Consider the following 23,865-nt stretch of genomic DNA (forward strand, 5'->3'; position numbering starts at 1 on the left):
AAAGCTTTGCGCCTGCCTTCAGCGGATTGCATCTTTAGAATTGCAGAGATAATATACATGTAGGAGACAAAGACAACCAAAAAGGAAGCAATAAGCATGATCCCTGCACAGATAAAAATCCATATTTGTTTGGAGTGGGTGTCAGAGCAGGACAGCCTCAAGAGAGGCATGTCATCACAGTAGAAGTGGTTGATAATGTTAGAACCACAGTAGGAAAGGCGGAATGTAAGGATAACATGGTAGAGTGCCACCAGAAAGCTATAGATATAGGGAATGACTACAAGCTGAATACAGATTTTAGGTGACATCAGAACCATATAAAGCAAAGGGTTGCAAATGGCCACATAGCGATCATAGGCCATGGAAGCTAGCAGCAAGCATTCCGCATCCATGAAAGCAATGAAGCATCCTAGTTGAGTAGCACATGCATGGAAAGAAATCGTATTTACTTCATACAAAAAATTCCCCAACATTTTGGGAGTAATGGATGAAGAATAACAAAAATCAACAAAAGCGAGGTGACTTAGGAAGAAATACATTGGGGTTTTTAGTCGCGAGTCCATTCTGATGACTATGATGAGACCCAGATTTCCCACCACTGTGAAGACATAGATGGACAGGAACACTGTGAGGAGGGGCATCTTCAGCTCCTGATTGTCAGTGATGCCCAAGAGAATGAACTCAGTCACCCGGGTAAAATTAATCTGAGCCATTTATTCCATCTGGGAGCTTGGTTAAGAAAAATACAAAGGTGAAAGACAAGTTAGTTCCTGGTTTTTTCCTTGCCTCTCCGTCACACTTTTCAGCATTGCCGTCATTATCAGAGTAAATGATGATGGATAGCATACAGTAAAAAGACAACAAAATCTGGTGTGATTACTAAGTACTGGACTAGCAATGATCCTGTGAAGTAGGTCGTGCAAATATTAGGATTACCATTTTGTTGTTTTGGAAAAGTAAGACGCAGTTTGACATCCAGAATAATGTCATTAATAAGTATCAAGACTTGAGTTCGAATTGTGTCTCTTATTCTGAGTATATACTTGTTCCACTATTCTCTACTGTCTGTCTGTCTACAGAAAAAAAAAAGTTCATCGCTATTTTTGGTAGTGCAGGTCTAGTTTTTAGCTGCCATTCTTCTCGTCTATACATTCAAATTCAGTGAACAATTCTTTGTCACCTACTTTGTGAGAGGCAGCATGGTTTGGTGGACTGCATGCTAGTCTCTAAGTCAAAAGACCTAGATTCAAATCTCGCTTCATTCATGGACTGTCTCTGTGACCCTGGGAACACTTAATCCTACTTTAGGACAATTCTTAGGCAATATATTTCAGAGTAATTCTTGATCTTCATTACTTCATTACATATTAGTTGTATATGTATGTATATTATATGCACGATGTAGGTGTGTATACTCTCTATATATACAGTATGTGTGAATATATATACATATATATTCACACACATATATCTCCATACACGTATACATTACATACATGCTTACATGTACTAGGTGTTGAGAATTGTGAAGGATTCTGAACATGTAGAAATCAGTCCCACTTCTCAACATCCAATTTGAAGGTTGAGTACTTTGTGGGTAATCAGTACTACATCTTTGAAAGTATTTTGTGAGTCCACACTCATAAAAACATAGATGATTAACCCCCACCGGTGTGCTTCCTTTGACTCTATAATAAGGGAGAGAAGAAAATTAGCTCAAAAAATTATTTACATACAGCAGATGGAGAAGGAAGATGATGTGATATATATAGTGAAAAGAATGATGAGATTTGGAGTCTAAAGAACTTGGTTCAAATCCCAGCTGTGCCATTTAGTATTTTTGTAACCTAAGTCCTTCTAGACATCAGGTTTCCCATCTGTAGAGTAAGGGGCTTGAACTATGTAACCTCTGAGGTCATTTTAATCACGTAATCTCATATATATAGAGAAAAGTAAATGAAGCAAGGAGGTTCCAGTATTCTTTCGTTGTTCAGTTTTCTTTGCGACCCTGCCATGCTCGACTTTCTCTCAAATTTGGTCCAAGAAGTTCATTGTTTCCATGGTACTATTTATCCATCCCATCTTCTACCATCCCCTTTTCCTTTTCAATCTAACTCCCACTATCCTTAGAGTAGTTTTAAGCCTTAATACCTTTACATAACACTAAGACTTTTGCTACTCCTTATACGTTTTGAGGAAAGGTAGAAGATAAGTAAGGATCATGACTGGAAATGATACTCAGTTGATCCTAAAGAAACTAAGGTGAGAATAATGGTAGTATCGAGAGTGGTGAGTTTGAGAACCAATAAATTGATCATTGTGGCTCAAACATAAAGTGTATACAAGTAAGTATGGTGGCATAAGTGTAGACAAAGCTTAAGCCACACTGATAAACCTTCAAATGTCAAGATGAGGAGTGTGTATTATATTTTTGAGGCATTAGGGAGGAACTACAAATCAGATTAGAAGGATGAAATCATAAGATGATTTTGTCAATTGTCTGAAGTATGAATTGGAACAAAAAAAGATTGGAAGAAATCCAATTAGGAGACCTGCAATCCAATTGGAAGATAGGAGTCCAATTCCTGAAGCTATGGTTTTAGTCCAGACAACAGGTGAAAAGTTCACCTCCTTGTAAAATATGAATTTGAGTTTACTGTATGGAATACTTTCCTCATTTTGGATTTTTTCCTAGTATTATCAATAAGCAATTAATAAGTGCTTACACCTATAGCTTTTCTTTTATTGCTTCTATGATAAATTGAGAAACAAGAAAAGGGCTGACTTTTAGTAGCCCCATGATAGGGAAAGGGGCAATCTGGCCTATAATACAGCCATCACCTCTTGCCTCCTCCCACTACTCCTGGGATCTGACCCCCTCTTAACCTTACCCAAGTTGATCTGGTTGACCCCACTGTATTCTGCTTTCAAGGTGGTTCACTCTAAAGTAACTTAGACCTAGAAGGTTGTAAGGTTGAGGCAACCTACTTACCAACAGATTCTGTCCAGGAGAGCCCTGCAGAATATCACATAACCTCAGATCCTGTTATCTCAGCTTATTAAAAAATATATAATACATCTTCCTAAAGACAAAACATGTACAAGATGTTCAAGCAAGTATCCTTTCCTCCTTTCTTGATTCTTGTTTTAACAATCCTCATTAGTATCCCTACCATCATTTATAAATGGTATTTATTTCTGTAATTAATATTAAAAAATTAATAGGTTAATAGCTTAGTTACTTCCCCAGTCTTCCAAGACCACAACCACTCATCCTCCTTCAATAAAACTAACTATGACAGAACCCAGTCTTCTGTTGACATACCACTAAGATAATTTGGGCACCAAAAGTCAATGTGGTTATGTTCATTAGTTCCCTAATTCTTAACTTTTCATTATTTGGTAGATGTTTTGACTAGTAAACAGTATTTGACCAATTTATTTGACCCAGACTATTTTTATTATATGTGACCTTTGGGTTAAGTGAAAACCCAATACTTCATGTATTATACAAGATCCATAATATTAATATCCCCATTTATGAGATCATAGATTTCAAGCTAGAGTTTACCTTAGAAAGCATCTGTTCCAGCTCTTTAGCTTTACAAATGAAGAAAATGAGACCAGTGAGGATTGAAGTATTTACCTAAAGTCATAGAGATAAGAGTTGGCTGATTGAGATTTGCCCTCATTCATATCTTTGGGATTCATATCCAGTGCTCTCTCCATTGTCCTAGAATGCTAGCACGACAGAAGTTGAAAGGATGCTATCTTAGTGCTTTAACTTCTGCTTCTCTGCTTAAATGTTCTAGTGAAATATTAATATATAACTGGCCTTGCCATTTTAAACCTCAAGGAAAATACCATTTATGTTATTGTGTTGCCCTAATTCTGGTTCCCACTACTACTTATAGTTAAAGTGATACAGATTCTAAGCTATTAAAGATGGCAAGCAATTGATTTGTTCCCCCAAGTCAACCAGAATATTTTGTCTTACCTGAGATGAGCAAGTAGCTAGAGCCTCATAATTCCAGAGAATAGCATTTGAGAACAAAGTTTTATTGATGATTGTATCCCAAGGGAATCTCACTTTTAACTAGTCCTGAAGCTAATAACTCAGTCAGATGCTGACAAAGAAATTAAATGCAACCATGGGGAACACTAAGCAAACAATTTTAATTGAGGAGCTGTTCTGGGGTATTGTGGGGATGGGAAATTTAAACTTCCTTCTCACAAAGTGAGTGATGTGGCAAAGAATGATGTTTTCAAGTAAATTTTGCTTTCAGAGCATTTTCAATAGTGATATATTAATACAACCATGATCACTCTAGCTTCATGGATTTCTTGCATAAGTCCAAGTCCAGCTGAAACAACACTCCTACTGTGTAATCATTCCATTCAGTTAACAAATATTCATGTAATACTGTAATGGGAGTGGGAATTTGAACATCTTCCCTGCCCCTTAATAGACCTAGGGGGAAGTTTGAAGACCTCCCCTTCTTTGAAAGTAAACTGCCCCCCCTTATAGGCTGAATATAATCACATGGAGCCTGTGATGGAGGGAATTTGCTGAAAGGTGCAGCAGAGCCCCCAGGAAGCTTCCCTGCTGTGAAGATAAACTCTGCCCCCAAATAGGCTGAATGTAGTCACTTGGAGCCTGTGGTGGGAGGAGTCTGCTGAAGGGAAGCAGAGCCCACAGGAAGCTGGTCAGAGCTAGCTAGATGGTGGTGGGGGGAGGTGGGGAGAGAGGAGGCTCATTAAGGGTATAGGTTTGTGAGTAAATATTGATCTTGTATTGATTGTGGGAAAGCTGAAGGATGCTGTGGTTCTCAGCGTTATTATGGCTTCTGAATATCTTTGGTATTCTGATGGATTCAGCTTACTGGTTTTGTGATTGGTATTCTGGTGTCCAAATGCTTCAGTTCTATCCTCTACTGGAGAGTTTGGTATATTTTGCAATCAAACATCATGTGATACTTATAGTTGCGGTCTTTATAGTGATCGTGGGTGCTGTGAATATTGCATTGGTGCTACAAGTACCTGCTGTGTGCAAAGTAGTGTTAGCTACTGTGTATAGAAAAGCAAATGCAAAACAGTCCCTACTATCAAAGAGTTTACATGCCTCCTCAAATCTTTTATCCAAACTAAAAAACAAACAAAAAACTAAACAAAATATCCCCAGTGCCTTCAGTTAATCTCAAGGCTCTTCACTATCCTTGCCACTCATTACTTGGCACTCTCTACCTTTTCAATATCTTTCATAAAATGTTAGTCCCAGAAATTAGCACAATACCCCAGTTGTGGAATGACCAGAAAAGAACATTGCTTTGGAATCAGAGGACCTTGGTTTGAATCCTGTCTTCTACCATTGCTTCTTTGAGATTATGGGCGTTGGTTTTCTCATCTATGGGAGCTGGACTAAGTGTTCTCTAAGGTTCCTTGCTTCTCTAAATTCATGGTTCTGTGGGTATCACCTTCCTACTTTTGTGTGCTTCAGTGCTTGAATCTCTGGTTTCATCCATGGAGATGTCCTCCTCCAATAATGCATATTGTAACCCATCCATTCTCTTTAGTTCTGATCAGTCCTTGGTCATGTGATTTGATAAATCTTCCAGAGAACATATCCTCTAGCTAACTAGTGGCCTTCTGCATCTGATTGTATGGGGATTGAATGGGATACCAGTGTTTCTACTTACCATCGCTTATCCCTTGCCCAGTTCATGTTCTTTTCTGGTTGCACATCACTCTGATGACTTCCTTTATTAAGAGGCTTCTCTTCAGTTTTTCAATGATATTTTGTGACCCACCAATTGCAGCCCACCAAGTTCTTTTTAGGTGAACTTTAATTTGAATGCTCCAGAGACTGTGATATCATAGCCAGACTATGTCATTGGTTTAAAAGATGAACCCTTGTTATGAGCACATATTTAGATACTTTAAAACTTAACACAATTTCCCTAAACCTATTTCATCATTTTTCCTCCTCTATTGCTTCCTGCATCTGCAGCATAGTTCCTTTGCAATTCATCCAAGGTATATATCCTTCTTTCTATAGGTTGTTAATCAAACTCATTTCATAGTCTAGATAATAAGAATTTTTCATCCAGTCTTTTTTCATCCTCTATGGATAGATAGAATTGTTTTCAATTATTTAAAAAATTGGACAAAATAACGAAGAAAAACTTGTTTCTATAACAACAAGCTGATAAAAATCAATGGAACTTGTTCTTTTCTGCCAATTTGGAGCCTTCAAATTTTGTCTAGTACTCAGAACTGAAAGTACAGTTTTTCATTCATTCTTTTATTTATTCATTTTCCTAATGTAAGTGATTTACTGGTGATTCACTGATTTTTTCCCCTTATGGACAGTGCATTGACAGGGCCTTAATTAACAAGTCATAGCCTATAACTTTGAGAAGATCATTGGTAATATTCATTTTATTCACTCACTCAATCATTCATTCATTCATTTTTTTCAGTTTTCTATCTTTCAGTTTACCAGGTGGTTTTAAATTGCTTTAAAAATAATTTTTATGTAAGTCCTTCAGCTTTCCTCATAAATGGTCATTTTTATTATTCCTTATTTAAGGATCCACAAATATCCACCTTTTGATTTTAGATTCACTGATTCTTAGAATTAAAAAAAATAAACCTGCACCATTCTAAGTTATCACATTGATTCAGTTTTTCATTAAAACACATTCAATGTGCAATGGTGGTGACTGGCTTACTGCATGTTTCTTTCCTTGAATCAGTTTCTTCCTCCCAGTGTAGTGTTTTGTTTAGGATATTATTAAGATTTTTTTTGCTTTTTTGGAGGGCAATTGGGGTTAAGTGACTTGCCCAAAGTCACACAGCTAGTAACTGTGTTAAGTGTCAGAGGCCAAATTTGAACTCAGGTCCTCCTGACTCCAGGGCCGGTGCCACCTAGCCACCCCATGTTTAGGACATTTTTTCCTCATGAGAATGGATTACCTCATTGTTTGTATTTGTCTCTTCAATCAGGATAGGTACATTTAAGAATTTTATCATAGAAATTATAATAAAATGCCTGGGAATTAATAATCTTCATATGGGGCCTTCAACATTCATATTTATACTTCCTCATATATAACCTTTCAGTTTATTTACATATTAATTTTTTATGACCTACTCATTCTACTTCAGTCGTGTACATGTACTTGATTTTGCCATCACCCACAAATATACCTCTTTCATATTCGTTATTCCTAAAATGCCCTTCTCTGGTTACAATCTTCAGGCTTTCCACTTTTCTCTTTACTTTCCAATACACAAGTCCCGCTCTTCTTCTGCACTGAGATACCCAAGCCCTCTACCTATCCATTCCGTCCCAGGCCATCACCTCCACAGTATCCACATTTTCCTTTCCCAGTTGTGATCCCTTGTGGAACTAGTTCAGTTCTTCACTGTCCTAATCTGTTGAATCCCTTTCCCCTCTTATATATCACCAGTGGCACTCTGCCTACTATCAGCCTTGATTATTCCTACCATCCGCTGCCTTTGCACCTACATACTGTTGAATGAAGGTAGAGAAAAGTCAAAAAAACATGCTAACAGGGTTCACTACAAATTTATATAATGCGGCTTTTGATGAGCCCACACTGCTTCAAAGCAATCCATTTTACACTTCCCTAATAAATTCAGTATACCATTTACCATAGCAACTCTTCCAAATCCTTTTATTTCTCCTAAATTATCCATGGTTCAACCTCCCCCAGCCCCATCAGCTGAAAAGTTTGCCTCACATTTTACTGAAAAAAAAGTTACCGAGACCTCCCTGTTCACCCTTCCTTCTCCTCATCTCATATTACTTAGGTGTCACCTCCCACTATCTCCTTCTTCATCCTGTCTAACCCAAAGAGGTAGCCCTTGCCAAAAGCAAACTACTCTACCAACATAAACAATCCCATTTTACCCTGTCTCCTCTGGCATATTGCCCCCTTCATCTTCCTCACTTTCTTACTTCTTTTTAATCTCTTCCCTGTCTTCCAGCTGCTTTCCTATTGCCTATAAACATACCCATTTTTACTTTTTTTTTGGGGGGGGGCATCATCCATTTAGTCATTTCATTTTGATTTTATCTGTTTGTCAATATTGTATCTTTGTGTTTCCTCTGGGTTTTCTTTTGATTTTATAGTTTAAGAAAACTGATACTTTATTTAACCTTTTTTTTTTTTTTAAAGCAATTGGGGTTAAGTAACTTGCTCAAGGTTACACGGCCAGTTATTTCTGGGTGTGGTGCTGAGTATCTGAGCCTGGATTTGATCCAGGTCATCCCAACACTGGAGCCAGTGCTCTTACTCGCTGAGCCACCTGGACTCCCCTAAGCAATTGGGGTTAACTAACTTGCTCAAGGTTACACGGCCAGGTGTTTCTGGGTGGGTGCCAAGTGTCTGAGCCCGGGCTTCGATCTCCAGGTCTTCTCAATACTGGAGCCAGTGCTCTTACTCTCTGTGCTACCTGGCTGCCCCTTTATTTAACCTTTTTGATTTTTTCCCATGAGGACTGTTTCTTCTTTGAAAATAATTATTGTTTTGGAAATAACCAGTTTTCTTTTCTCCATTTCACCCTTCCATCCCCACTACTCATTGAAAAAAATATTCTTAGTAAAACAAAACAAATTTCTACACTTGGCCTATAAATAATATACACATACACACATATATATGAGTGTGTTTCTATGCCTCAGTCTGCATTGTGAGTTTTTAACCTCTCAGGAGGTAGGTAGCATGTTTTATCATATATCTTCTGGAATCATGCTTGGTCATTGTTTTGATCACTCTGTTAAGTCTTTCAAAGTTGTTTACTTTTACAGTATTTACAATATTACAATAAATTATTCTCCTTGTTCTGTTAACTTCACTCTCCATCAGTTCATGTAACTTTTCCTTGGCTTCTCTGAAACCATCCCCTTCGTTTCTTGTAGTACAATAGAATTCTATTACATTCATATACTATAATTCAACCGTTATTCAATTGATGGACCCTCATTTGGTTTCCAGTTGTTTGCCACCACCACCACACACACACACACACACACACACACACACAAGAATTGCCATAGATATTTGTTGGAGAATTCTCTTAATTGGGAGTAAAGAGATCTCTTGGGAGTGGTTTACTCATCAGTGGGAGGGGAGTTTTAATGATTGAGGATCAAAGATAGAAGGTCAGACTGAAAGCAGTCTATTAACATGCCAAAGAGATGGCTTTCTATGGAGGAACCTCATCTTCCAATCGTTCGGATTTAGTTTTTCATAATTTTTCAGTCCTTCATAGAGTACACCACCAATCACCAACATTCTGCCACACCATATGATAGATAAGTGATAACTTTCATAAGAGAGGAAGGAGTAGAGAAAAGGAAGAATCGGCCAAGTTAAAAAGAAAGAAGGGTGTTCTGGGAGAATATTTTCATAAAGCTGGACTTTTGATGAAAATAAATGAACATTCCTTGTTCAAGCACAAAAGGAGGTGAACAAATACTTTTTCAATTGTTAAAGGGGTCCATTTTTCCAACACTACAAGTTTGAAGTAACCATTAAACAAAACTTGAAGGTGTCTTATCCAAGAACACTAAATTGTTTTTATTGTTGTTGTTCAGTTGTGTTAAACTTGAAACCCTGCACCATAGCATGCCCGTACTGTCTATGGGGTTTTCTTGGCAAAGATACTGGAGTAACATTTCCTTCTCCAGTTTATTAGGGCACACAGAGGTTAATTGACTTGCCCAGAATCACACAGCTATTAAGTGTCTGAGGCCAGATTTGAGTTCAGGTCTTCCTGACTCCAGGCCCAGCTCTCTATCCACAGAGTCCCAACCTGCCTCCCACTAAATAGTTATTATAACAATAAATGAGACCATTGACTTTACCAAGCCCTTGCAAAGTTTGTAGCATTTTTTCTTTCAATAGCAGTGAGAGACTTTCCACTGTTAGGCCTCCAGATGGTTGGGGATTTGATCCATCAAGATATAATGAAATGATTGAAGTTCCTGTTTTTTCCCACTTTTTTTCTAAACAAACTGGTTCTTTTCTTTTTTTTTACCTTTTACCTTTTTACCCTTTTATCTTTGGGGTACAAACTTACTATTAGTATCACTGGATCAAAGAATATGTAGCATTTAATAAATTTTTGGTCATAGTTTCCAATGACTTTACAAAATGGCCTTATCTTTTCAACTGCTCTGAGGGGATTGTCTCTTTTGAAGCTCTGGAGTTTTTGAATATTGCTTCGTTGTTTTACATATATGTATATATATTCCCGTATAGTTTCTAATTGTTTCAGAGATTTGTTTCCTCACCCACTTATTTTTAAGCTTGTCATTAAGTTTGCATTTAGGTCTATGTTTTGAATTTGTTTAGTTAATTACTATTTTGGTTTTTTTTTTGGGGGGGGAGGACCTAGGTATACATTCTAAAAATTATATAATTTTGGCTTAAAACACTTGTTTATATAATATATTCATTGAAGATGTAGAAGGAAATGAGGTAGAATACTGCATATATACTGCCAGACACAGCTGAACTGTTAATTGTTTCTGCTGAACTGCTTTTTACTCATTCTTGAGGAAAACATCCTCATGTTTCTGAAGGGCAGTAAAAGAGTTACCGAGTTTGGATAGAAAGATGGGGAAGGGAGAAATTGGGATTGAGCTGACATAAAAAATAAACCATAATAGTAAAATAATATTTCAAAACAAACAAATACCCATGGTATCGTGTTGTAGGATTAGATCAAGTTGAGTTCTTTTGAGAGTGATTTTTGAGCATCCTTCATATGGTGGTAAATTGAGAGGAGACTTGAATTGGATGATTTCCAAAGTGTCTTCTAGTTCTAACATTCTATGTAACTTTTATGTTATGTCTTTTCATTATAATTCATCAGTATTTAAGTGATTAAAATAATAAGAAAATTCTTAGTTTTTTAGTCACTTTCTTGACTTAATTAAAAGAAGGGCATACTTACTACTGCTTAAGGTCCTCTTCAGAGCATCCTTCACTTCCTTATTCCTCAAACTATAGATCAGGGGATTTAACATGGGAATGATCACTGTATAAAAGACTGAGGCCATCTTATCTGTATCAAGGGAATGGTTTGAGCTGGGCTGTAAATACATAAATATCAAAGTCCCATAAAAAATGGTGACAGCCACCATGTGTGAGCCACAGGTAGAGAAAGCTTTGCGCCTGCCTTCAGCGGATTGCATCTTTAGAATTGCAGAGATAATATACATGTAGGAGACAAAGACAATAAAAAAAGAAGCAATAAGCATGATTCCTGCACAGGCAAAGATCCACATTTGTTTGAAACGGGTGTCAGAGCAGGACAGCCTTAAGAGAGGCATGTCATCACAGTAGAAGTGGTTGATAATGTTAGAACCACAGTAGGAGAGGCGGAATGTAAGGATAACATGGTAGAGTGCCACCATGAAACTGTAGATGTAGGGAGCAGCCACAAGCTGAACACAGATTTTAGGAGACATCAGAACCATATAAAGCAAGGGGTTGCAAATAGCCACATAGCGATCATAGGCCATGGAAGCTAGCAGCAAGCATTCTGCATTCATGAAGTTAATAAAACAACCTAGTTGAGTAGCACATGCATAGAAAGAGATTATATTTTTCTCATATAAAAAGTTACCCAACATCTTTGGTGTTATTGAAGAAGAATAACAAAAATCTACAAATGCCAGATGACTTAAGAAGAAATACATTGGAGTTTTTAGTCTCGAGTCCATTCTGATGACTGTGATGAGACCTAAATTTCCCACCATTGTGAACATGTAGATGGACAAGAACATTATGAAGAGAGGCATCTTCAGCTCCTGCTTGTCAGTGATGCCCAAGAGAATGAACTCAGTCACCCGGGTGAAATTAATCTCAGCCATCTATTCCATCTGGGGCCTAAATGATGGATCAGAGAAGACAGAGCAGTTAGGTGCCACCCTTCTTCCTCTTCCCTAAATTGTGTTCTTCACTGCCATTATCATAATTAGCAATAATTAATAACTCACAGTGTTTTGTTTTGTTTTAAATTTCCGAAACTTTTGCTTTAAATTAACCATGTGAGATCAGCAGTGCAAGGATTACCGTCCTCATTTTGTAGCTTAGAACACTGAGATTCAATTTGCCATCCAAGAAAACACAACTGAGTGTCTTCAAGAGCTTTTCCAGCCATACTCTACTGCCTTACGCTCAACACAAGAAGTATTATGTTTAGCCGTATCTTATCATGGAAAGCTCTTAATGGGTGCATATCAACTGGTGGATTCAGTTATAGGAATGTTCAGGAAGTTCAAGGAAAGAAGAAAACAAGCATTTATTAAGCATGTCAGGCACCATGCTAAGTGCTTTACAGATATCTCATTTGATTTTCACAAGAACCTTGGGATGTAGATGATATTAATATTTATTTTACAATTTAGGAAACTGAGGCAAACAGAAGTTAAATGTCTTGCCCAGGGTGACACAGGTTGAAAGTGTCTGAAGTCTTATTTGAACTCAGGTATTCCAAAATCAGGCAGGCCTAGCACTCTAATCACTGCACCATCTATTAGAGATTCTATGTAATATTATAAGACAATAACCAATGCTTATTGGTTATGAGAGAAAACTGGCATGAATACACAGAGATGAAATACGAAAAATTTAGGGGAATAGCACATAGTCCTGTTTGACTAGAATACAGAGTACTCACAAGGGAGTAATAAGTACTCATGATTTTTTTTGGTTAGTTTTATTTTTTAAATGTTCAATAATTGTATTTCCATGCAATTGTTCCCTATGTAATCCAATGTAATTCAGTATATATGTTCAACAACATTATTCTGAGTCATAGTTCATTGTCTTTACACAGATTGCCATAAGGGGCCATGATACATCATCATCATCATAATCATCATCATCATCATCATCCCCACTCTGAATGCTGGATCTGAACCTAGACTTAAGGAATTTGAATGTTAAGCTAAAGCATCTTATTTTTTAATGTTAAGATACAGAAGAGTCACTGAAGATTGTTGATCAAGGAAATGACATAGGCATAGTTGCTTCTTTTGTGTAACAAAGTTTTCTATATTTTGAATTTTGTGAAACATGTTCCTCTAATTTGATTTAAGATCATTCTTATCATAAACCCAGAATCAATAATAGGATGAAATTGTAGTAACACCAGTAATGGAAAACAAAGAAGATGGCAGTGACCATGAACAGTGAATCTAATTACATTGCAATATTCTTTCTACTGAATTTCTAGCATTATAAGTCATGGTTCCGATACCAACCATGGTGCCTGGCAGGTAACCAGAATAGCCATAGTAAATGTAGTCTCATGTGTTTAAGGGATCATAAAGCAGTTTGAATTTTATGAATGGTTTGTTATGTCAATTCTATTGAGTCAATATTTAATTCATTGTGGGTTCTGGAGTAAGGTGAAGGGTTGATTTAAATACAACAACTGGTGTAGACAGTTTTTCCACTTTTCAGATGAGTACTTTGTATTCTGTAGACCTAACCTAAACCACAAAATCCTGTGTCTTAAACACAGAGAGAATATGAATATCTTGTTTTCTGTAATTCCAAGTATATGTGTGTGTGTGTGTGTGTGTGTGTGTGTGTGTCTAGAAGTGTCCTAAGCTGACTGGACAGGGAAATGAATCACGTTATAGTGACATTCTGGGTGAAAGTAGCTCTATCAGAAAGAGATGAGAATAAACTACGTTTATCCCGATTTGAACAAAAACTAAAGAAAAACCCTCAAACATTCCGTGACCAAAATACAAAATCAATAACAATAACAGAAATGCCAAAACAAACAAACAAAAAAGCTATCTTCTAGACTTTTAGACTCTTGTTCTTAAAGATGAGTTAGGATGCCAACTCAAACCAGAAGAAATCTCCATCTCTTCTGATTAAGATCTGAGTCCTCTAAAGGGGCCTTTTTGGTCTTGCCCAATGCAGACATCTCCTCTCCCAAACTCCACCTAGCAGTGGTTCTCAAAATTGTGTACAGGGAACTCATTAAGCTCCAATGGACAGGACGACCTCACCATCATTTGCCCTTAGTCTGCACGATTGTATACTGACCAATACAGTGAGAAAATCAAAGTGATTCTATTTCTTAATCAATTCTGTTTTGTGACTGGTTCTACGTGTAGTTGATTTAAAAAAAATTCCTTGTATTTTTGTAGTTACCTAAATCACTTTCTTTGACTCCGAGTTGAGAAATTCATTGGTTCAGAAGTTCAGCCTTCTCTGAGCTGTTGTCCCATAAATCACCTTAATTCAAAGTTATATATTATCTCTACACATCTTACAATCCTTGTACAATTAAGGGACATCTGTTATCTCACTCACAAGCCTTGTAGGATGAAGGTGGGTTCCAGGAAGTCTGTTCTCTCTGTTCTGCTAACAAGCCCTGCAGGATGCAGATGGACCTCATAAGTCAGTTAGCACTCCTTAATGATGAGGGGTTGTTGCTAACCCTTCCAGCCATTCATATTGTGTTCCCATCTATGATGCTGCAGGCTTTGTAACAAATCATACTGTTTTCTCCAGCTATGATGCTGCCTTTTAGCTTTTGGGTGCTCCTCCTTTATCTGTAAGAATTATCTGTCCATATTCTAGTTTTTTTTTGGTTTGTTTGTTTTTTTGCTTGGCTGGTGAGCTAAAGACCCCTTTTATTGGTAATTGACAGCCTTGCCAATACATTGAATAGGCTTGGAACTTTGGGTCTCAGTTTACCTTAATTTCAATTGTGACAACAGAAAAAGCCATTTTAAAGGTAAGCTAATAGACTCACAAGAAGGATGGTTCTATAAATGACGACTCTCCCAAGTCGCACTTTACCTCAGAGCCCTATTAGCTTGTTGGCTCACCTAGTAACTGCTTGTCTATTGTCTTCAACTCAGCCTGGTGTCATCATCGCCATCTCCACCTAACTAGGGGAAAAAAGAAGAAAGAAAAACTTTTTACAAATGATTAAATGTTTCCATTATACTGCTTTCAGGAAAATTATCCCTTCCTCTCCATGATTCTAGTTTTAATATCTTTTTTAGCTACCCTCGCCATTTCTAAATGTTAATCATTTTCCCCCCACAAAATGGCTAATATGGAAATGTTTTTTGTAGTTACACATATATAAACTATATCAAATTGCTTACTGTCTCTGGGAGGGGTTGGGGTGGAGTTGGGGGGGAAGATAGAATTTGGAACTGAAAACAAGAAAAGTTTTAAAAATTGTTTTTTAGCATGTAATTGGGGGGAAAATATTTTAAAAATAGGTAAATAGCACTCGTCTGTAATAATCATCTGAAATATATATATTTGGGGAGGGGTAATTGGATTTACCCAAGGTCACAGGACTAGTAAGTGGTAAGTGTCTGAGGCCAGATTTGAACTCAGGTCCTCCTGACTCCAAGGCCAGTGCTCTATTTATTCACTGTGCCACCTAGCCACCCCCCAAAATATATTCTTAATAAATTATCCTCATAGTTCTTCCCGAATTCTCAAATTTCTCTCTCCCCATTAATTTTACTGATATTAAAGAAACCTATTCTTCTGATGAAAGGTCACTAAGGTTATATAGGTACCAAAAGATAATATAGTGATGTTCACTAATTCATTGATTACTAATTGTTCATTAGCCACATATTTGACATGATCTTGTTAATACCTAGCAACTGACCAACCTATGTGATCAAAGCTGTTCCTCTGGCTTTTGTTTATAAACACATCATTGAGAATTCATCAAAGGCCCAGTATTTCATGTATTGTATAAAATTCTTAATTTAAATAATATCCCTAGTTATCAGACCATAGATTTAGAGCCAGAAAAGTCCTCAGAAGCTATTTTGGCCAACCCTTTAATTTAACGAAGGTAGAAATTTGAGCTGCAGAATCATTGAAATAATATGACAGAGGCAGGACTCAGACTTTTGTACCCTGAGCCCTATTCCAGTGGGCTTTCCACTGTATCATGCCAATTTTACAATAAATGAGAAGTAGTTATTGTCAAATGGGTCTTTTTCCATAATTCTTAAATGTATATTTTCCAAAAATCTATTCAGATTTTCAGTGATTAACATGGCATCCACCTGCCTCATTTTCATAGATTCTGACAGTGGTATTATTATTGTAATTATTTTTACCAAATTAATAGCTGTTGAAATGGCTTCTTAGCTATTTAACTGACTTAAAATATCATTCAGTTTGTCAGAGTTCATAAACCTGAAATTACCTACCTAGAGTGAGGAAACAGTTATCTCCTTAAAAGGTTTTGGCACAACAGCTAAGTACAAGGTTTTATTGATGTCTGTGTCCCAAAAGGATAACTATTTTCTGTCCCTAAAGAACATGAGTCACTCAGTCTTTAAAAGTACAAACTCCCTGGGGCATCCAAAGGATACGGCTTAGAAGCTGCTTTGGGTTTCTTCAAGATTGAAAACCTGTTTCTCACTGGAAAGAAACATGACAAAAAGCACTAATTAGCAAAATTTACTTGGGGAAAATAGTTTTTTCTTCTTTCAAATAAGTGTTCCATTTATTTTGCGATCACTAATGAAATAATCTGAAACTCAAGATTTTGTTGGCTTGTTGAATAAACTTATGCTTTCTTCAAGGGTCATCTGAAATCTCAGTTTCCATTACGAATCCTTTTCTGACAACTTTAGTTCATAGTGACCTCTTCCCAAAGCCAGCAGTGAGGGTGGAAAAGAAGACTATAATCCAAATTTTGAAAGTGTTCGAAAGGAGGGACAATTACCTCATTACCTAGGTATCCATAGATGGATAGCAACAAGGATCTGGACCAAATGGACAGAACTTTATTGTTACTCAGTAATTACTGCTTACTCAGTTCTACAATTGCCTTCCTCTTTCTCTTCCATGCTTCCATTCTTCCAATCATATTTGTTTTTAAAAAACCCTTCATATCCCTTTATAATTCCCCTCCCCTTCTTACCTTTCTAGTCTTTTTGCACTTTACTCCACCCTGAGAACCACCTTTTATAACTAAAGATTAATAAGAGAAGGGGAAATAGCCAGCAAAACTAACCACTGTATCAACTAAGTCTAAGAGTATATGTTGTAATCTAAAGGAAGAATCTCCCACCTCTTCGAAGATGCTAATGAGGTGACTTTTTTTGCCTTTCATGATATCAAGTGAATTTAATCAATCATGAATTGTTCCCTGCCTATGAAGTCCTGTTCTTTTTTTTTCCGTATTCCCCAAAACTATAAAAGAGACTTATATCCCATATTTGGGGTTTTAGCTTTGCTAAGGAAACTGAGATCCTATTTATTGATAAATTAGCACTTTACTAATAAGAACTTTGAGTCTCAGTCTACCTTAACGTTAACTATTATATGGTAAAGATTTTCATTCGCTAGCTTGGCCTCTTTAAGTGGGGTGTGTTTGTTGTGAAGTACAACACTAGATATGAGTGTAGTGCAAAGGAACCATTCTAGTTGTTACAAGCAAGTGTTTTCCAATCAATTAGGTAATTACATGCATACATACATACATATACATACTCACATACATATGTATCTGTGTGTATATATATAAGATTTAACTTTTCTAAGTAATCCCAGGAGAAATTATGTTTATTGCTGTGGGTGTAATCTTCCATGAAATAAGCAAAATAAAAATACTCCAAAAGACAGTTTATTCCTAAAAAAAAACCCTTCATTAATAGTCACTAAGCTTTTCCACAAAGACAGATTATTTCATTTTAGCATCTTTACATTATAGACCATTTTGAATTTCCCAGCATCCTTCTAGTAGCTTAAATATAAATAGAAAATACTAGGTCTCATGATCTGTTTTAAGCTGGCTACAGTACACTCCTGGATTGAACCTATACTTAAGAGACATTAATCTAGCAATAATACAAAGGATGAATTCCCTTATCCTACACAGCCAGGGAGAGAATGTGGAAAAATCTGTTGAGAGGGTGGTGCAACAGGTCTGTCAGGGTGTGAAGCTAGTTTGTACAGTCTTAGTGTCAATGGAAAGATAGAGTGGGGGGAAAGATCTGAAAGGTTTTGTGGAGATTACCCTTTCCCCCTCCTCTCTATAAAGCCAGTTTTAATCATGGGAGAGAAAAAAAAAATAATTGGGGGCAGGGATGAGTTCAGTTTTAGAAATGTCAAATTTGAGAGGAGTATGATTACAAAATGAAACCTTCTATAAGCAGTGAATGCATTTTTGTTAAGTTGGAAGTCCTGTAGGATATATACCCACACTTAAGGCATTTACTTATTGAGTATTATGTTATTAAATTATAAATATTAAGGCATATTTCAATTTTCACATATTTCCTTTGTTAAGAATTTAATACCTTTCAATTTTGGCAATTGTAGAAAGAGTGCTGAATCTAGAGTGAGGAGAGACCTCAGTTCAAATTCTGCCTCTGGCAACAGCTATATGATAGGTACAAATCCCTTAACTCCTTTAAGATTGTTTCCTAATTTATTCCAAAATGAGGATAATGCCTGCATTACTTACCTCGCAGAGTTCTGTGAGTCTCAAATTAAATAATGTATTTGGAAATCATTTGCAAACAGTATTTTGACAAACATATATAAATGACAATTTTTTTTCAGATGTGTGTTTGGAAGAGAAGACAGGATAAGAGATATTGATAGTCATGTGCATGTAGTTGAAAATACGAGAATGAATCAGATTTCCAAGGAAAGATGTATATAGACAGAAGAGGGAAAAGGACATGTTGAAACATACATACACACACAAACACACACACACACTCTTTCTCTCACAAAGAACAAAACTATGTGCTCCATAGCCACTTAATGACATTGAATTGAAGGCTAGACTGGGATATAGCTCCAAAAACTCTTTCCTAAGCTAAACCTTCCCACACTATTTGTCATCCATTATCTACTTGAAGACCCCCAATAAACTAGAATTCTCAACATTCTGAGGCTTCTCAATTCACTATTGGATAACAATAATTACTAGGAAGATTTTACATTCCTCCAGCCTAAATCTTATTTCTTTGACATTTCTACTCATTTGTAGTTTAGCCTTTATTTGGTCATTGGTTCCCTTTTAGTTGTTAGTGAACTGTAGTAGATTATAATGATAGTGCAAAGGGGTCTGTGCTTTAAAAATAAAATAAAAACTTTAATGTCACCTTAAGCAGTAAATAGTCATCCAATTGTTACATATGTGGTTTTTTTTCTCTCTGACAACAATCATATGCATATTTGAAGCATTATAGGTTCATTTCTATAGCAATTTTAAATAATCAAAATTATATGCACAACAATTTTGGTGTTTGTGTAGCAAGTACATAAAACTGACAGCTAATTAAGCACGTTTTTTTTTTCTTTCAGTTTCTCAACCTGTTATCAAATTATTGCCAAACCACCACAAAGTTTCAACATTCTAGTGCAAACTTATTCCCAATGGTCAGACATATGTTCATACCCTCATTTGTATTCTTCTGTTTATTGCACAGTCCTGTTCATTGTAGCTCCCTCATTCTCCTCTGTTACCTTTGGTTAGACAATTGAATGTTCTTATCTGTGTAATTGTGTGACCTATCCATTAGGAATATTGCATTCTTGGAGCACCAGAAATTGTGTTTTGTAAGTAGTGCTTGTAAAGTGTGTGAGGGTGCTCAATATATTTTTCTCTGATTTCGTTAATTCTGTAGGTAGGCTAAATATATTTTTAAGTTAGCAATTCCTCCCCTTTTTACAGTAATATTTCAGCTAAGCCTCTAATTAAATTAAAAACCTGAAGAGCGTCATACCATTTTCACCCTGAAGGAAAGGGAAAAGTTAATCAGTTGCCAAATTCTATCATTTTTAGCTTTATAATATCTCTCCACATTATCCTGTGACTTCTAATCTGGTGCTGTTTCTACTTTACCAATAAGAGAATGATGTAAGAGCTAGCCATCAAGAAAAGGTAAAATATGTACTTTATTAGAAATCAGTGGAGATACTGGAAGCTGAGATATACTCAGGAGTTATTATAATAGTCCTATGGACAGGTCATGAAAGCCTGGATTTAAATTGGTCCCAATGGGAATAGAAGGGAAGAGTTGGCTTTTTCAAATGAGATGATGTATATAAAGTACTTAACACACTCCAAAGTGCTAAGGCCATCTGTTATGATAATGATTATTATTATGATTATTAACAGAATTGTAGTGACAAGGTAATAATATGGAAAAGATACAGACAGCAAATTGAGAGAACTCTGAATATATGTTGTGAGTCAAATGATCTGTGTGAGATACTTCATCTGCCTTTATACATTCATTGACTCCAGATCCCTGTTCCTTCATGTCATAAATTTACATTGTATTCACTACTCTCCTCCCAGATTTACAGACAAGGACACAAACAATCCCATAGTTTTATCATCACTTGCATGGCAACTCTCATGACTCTTCCTTTTTAAAATTTTATTTCTGTCAGAAATGAACAAATTTATGATTTTTAATTTCAAAAGACAGTCTGTTTTCCTTATATTTAGTGTGTCATAAAAGTTAGAAAATATGTGTATGTGTGTGTATGCACATTTATGTAATGCACATTTATCTACTAGTTCATGAAGTGAAAAGGTAACAGATTAGCAGTTTTATTTAGTCTATACTTTTCTTCCAATTGCTTTTTTCAGGGCCTCCTTCACATCTTTGTTCCTGAGGCCATAGATCATGGGGTTCAGCATGGGGATCACTGTCGTATAAAACACAGCTACCATTTTCCCCTGCTCTACAGACTCCTCAGTGGGACGCCTTAAATGCATACAAAACAGGGTCCCATAGAATATGGTAACCACTGTGAGATGAGACCCACATGTAGAGAAAGCCTTGCGCCTACTCTCAGCAGAACGGCTGCGGAGGATGGCCGCAAGGATGAACATGTAGGATGTAAGAATGATCAGAAGGGACTGGACATTGCTGTAGCCAGCCACTATATACATGGATAGCTCTTTACTATATGTATCAGAACATGCTAGTTTGATGAGAGGGGGGTCAGCACAGTAGAAGTGGTTAATTTCATTAGCACCACAAAAGGATAAATTGTAGGTCCTCAAAGTCTCCATCACACTAAGAAGGAATCCATAGACATAGGGAATGATGACCAGCCGGATACAGACGCTCTTTGACATTTTACTGCTGTACAGCAGAGGGTTGCAGATGGCCATGTAGCGATCATAGGCCATGACAGCCAACATACAGTGTTCAGTAAGTACCACAGCAATGACAATGTAACATTGGACCAAACACCCAGTATAGGAAATGGTTTTCTTCTCAGATAAGAAGTTTTCAAGCATCTTTGGGGTGACATTTGTAGAGAAACATAGATCCAAAACTGATAAGCTAGAGAGAAAAAAGTACATGGGGGTGTGAAGTCGAGAATCAATCTTGATTAAAAGAATCATGCCAAGATTCCCTACCACAGTGACCATGTAGATTATAAGAAACAGTACAAAGAAAATAGTGCGCAGCTCTGGATGGCTGGTTAATCCCAGAAGAATGAATTCAGTCACTTGAGTGTAGTTCCTGTCGGACATTTCCTGGTCTCCACTTGAGCGTCATTGGTTCTGTTATTTAACAAGAAAGGTAGAAACAAATAATGAGTGCTGCTTTGCTCTTGTATCATGAATTCCCTAAAAGAGTTAAAGGGCTTCATTTATATGATCTCAACAACGTTCATATTGAAATAGTAAGAAAAGGTAGATGGGACTAACACAACTCGTTTTAAATTCCACAGCCATATCAACAAGAATTACTTGTATCTCATGAAATATGCTTTCCTTTTCTTTTGGAAGGTGAAGGAAGGAATTGTTTCAGTGTGTCCCATAAACCACTTCATTGATCCTTTAGCATCAATCTGCTGCTTTGAAGTCAGGGAGAGATAACCTGCCTTCTGAAATGGAAATGTCCCAGTAACTTGTCCCCATTTGTTGCCTGAATGTGAGCATGTCGGTTTTCCTTCCATCTGAATGTCCATTCTGATGGTAGCATAAACTCATGCACATAAGAACTCAGAGGCCATCTAGTCCAACCCTTGCCCAAATTATGAATCCTGCCTATAGTATCTTCAGTCAGTGGTCCCTCCGCCTCTAGCTAAAAACTGGCAGAGATGACACCGCCTAAATCCAAAGCCAACCCATTCCACTTTGACATGGCTGTGGTTATTAGGACATATTTGATTGTTTGTTTGCTTTTCTTTGATTTGAACCAAAATTTGCCACCCTGATTTCTACCAGTGTTGGTCCTATCTGTGTACTCCACGACCAAGAAGAATAAATCTGGTCTCTCACATTACAGACTTCTAAAAAAAATCTTGAAGAAATCTGTCACTTCCACTGAGTCATTGCTTGCTACCTCTGCCAGCTAATCCTTGATTCTTGTGTGAGATGGTCTTCTATCCTCTTGTCACGCTGGCCAACATACTCCAAATCTACTCCAACTGGTCACTTTCCCTTTCTGAAACGAAATATGATACTGCGGCTGTGGGACGAAAAGGACATACCGTAGTATAACAGGATTATTGCCTCTCTCTCTGCTCTCCTGGTATGTAAGCAATGCAGAAGACTCTTCTTGGTCCCTGCTTCCCTAAAGAAATGACTGGAAATCTCTCAAGTTCACAAAAAAAATATTAAATGCATCATATCTACTATTAAGTTATCAGGGCATTTGTCATGCCATGACAGAATTATAAAAGAAGTGAAGTTTGGCTTTCTCTCCTACCTCCCTTTCTGTCTGCCATTTCTTTTCCCCTCTCCTTTGTCTTCTTGTGGCTCTCCCACTGCTCCTATCTCTGTTGTATTACTTACTGTTGTATTCGTGTTTGCTTTTTTTTGAAGCCTTTGACTTTATCCTTCATAGGTCTCTTGCAATATGGAAACTTTTTGTTCTAATCCAAATGGCAGAAGTTTTGGAGAGTCCCTTTGGTGTACAGGGAGGTCAAGTGACTTGCAAATAATCATATAATTAGTATATGTCAAAAGCAGGACATAAACCAAAATTTTCTTAGCATCAAAGCTGGAATTCTATTTGTTATACTATACTACTTCTCTAAACTTCTGTTTATTCTGACAGATTATTATTATTATTATACCAGTTCATTCTTCCCTTCAGTATATAATTCTATGTACTTAAAATAAGAATAATCTATGGTACTAATTCATACTAAAATGAGAATAATTGATACTTGTCTTAACAAGTTAATCATAAGAAAGAAAAAAAAAAGTTAATCATAGAATTACAAAAATAAACCAAAAAAACCCCAATCTAATGGTTCCAGCTACTTTTTTTTTTAACGAGTATTAGGTATTAATGACTTTCTAAGTGAGGATAGGAGAAGACGAGTAGTATTTAAACACAACTTCTTGGTGAAATTTCTTAACCTTGAGGATATGAATACTACCCCAATCATACCTATAAACCTATAAATGCTGCCCCAATCAGACCTGTAAAGTCTTGCGTATAAACTGAATAGTTGACCACCTATAAAGTATGTTTTAATATGCTCCAGGAAGAGCTTTATAAGGTGCCCTGAAATATCACCATTCTATACACATATTGGTTTAATTTCATAAACTCTACCAATAAGGAATGTCAAGGAAGTTGATTGTCCTTAGGATTTATACTTTTATAAGGAGTTCCATTGAATGTGATTTTGGGAGGTGTTATTTTTTTAATGGTCATTTAATTCACTGTGAGAAATTTTGAAAATAGAAGAGATTGTCTTCTTAGAGAGATGGGCAAAAGAAAAGTTTGGAGTGGGAGTAGGGGAAGAAGGGAAAGGGATGTTAGTGAGGAAGTTATGATTAATAGTCATTCTTTTTAAG

At 36.6% G+C, this 23,865-nt stretch overlaps 3 protein-coding genes across 3 annotated transcripts in view; all 3 read right to left on the minus strand.

The window, feature by feature from the left end:
- Positions 1-713, minus strand: part of LOC138163922 (olfactory receptor 8U9-like) — a 928-nt gene extending 215 nt beyond the window's left edge. The window contains exon 1 of the mRNA XM_069091653.1: positions 1-713. This exon is cut by the window's left edge and continues 215 nt beyond it. Coding sequence (XP_068947754.1) covers positions 1-713 — 713 coding nt within the window.
- Positions 714-10,951: 10,238 nt separating this feature from the next.
- On the minus strand, positions 10,952-11,911 carry LOC138163614 (olfactory receptor 8U9-like). Its single transcript, XM_069091055.1, has one exon. The coding sequence runs from the start codon at positions 11,909-11,911 to the stop codon at positions 10,952-10,954; it is 960 nt and encodes a 319-aa protein (XP_068947156.1).
- Positions 11,912-20,649: 8,738 nt separating this feature from the next.
- On the minus strand, positions 20,650-21,579 carry LOC138163615 (olfactory receptor 5M5-like). Its single transcript, XM_069091056.1, has one exon. It carries the CDS (start codon positions 21,577-21,579, stop codon positions 20,650-20,652), a length of 930 nt encoding a protein of 309 aa, XP_068947157.1.
- Positions 21,580-23,865: the final 2,286 nt, after the last annotated feature.

This window comes from Petaurus breviceps, unplaced genomic scaffold (assembly GCF_028583685.1).
Source record: "Petaurus breviceps papuanus isolate PSGF00001 unplaced genomic scaffold, PetGlider_PUasm1.0 188, whole genome shotgun sequence".
Lineage (NCBI taxonomy): Eukaryota > Metazoa > Chordata > Mammalia > Diprotodontia > Petauridae > Petaurus > Petaurus breviceps.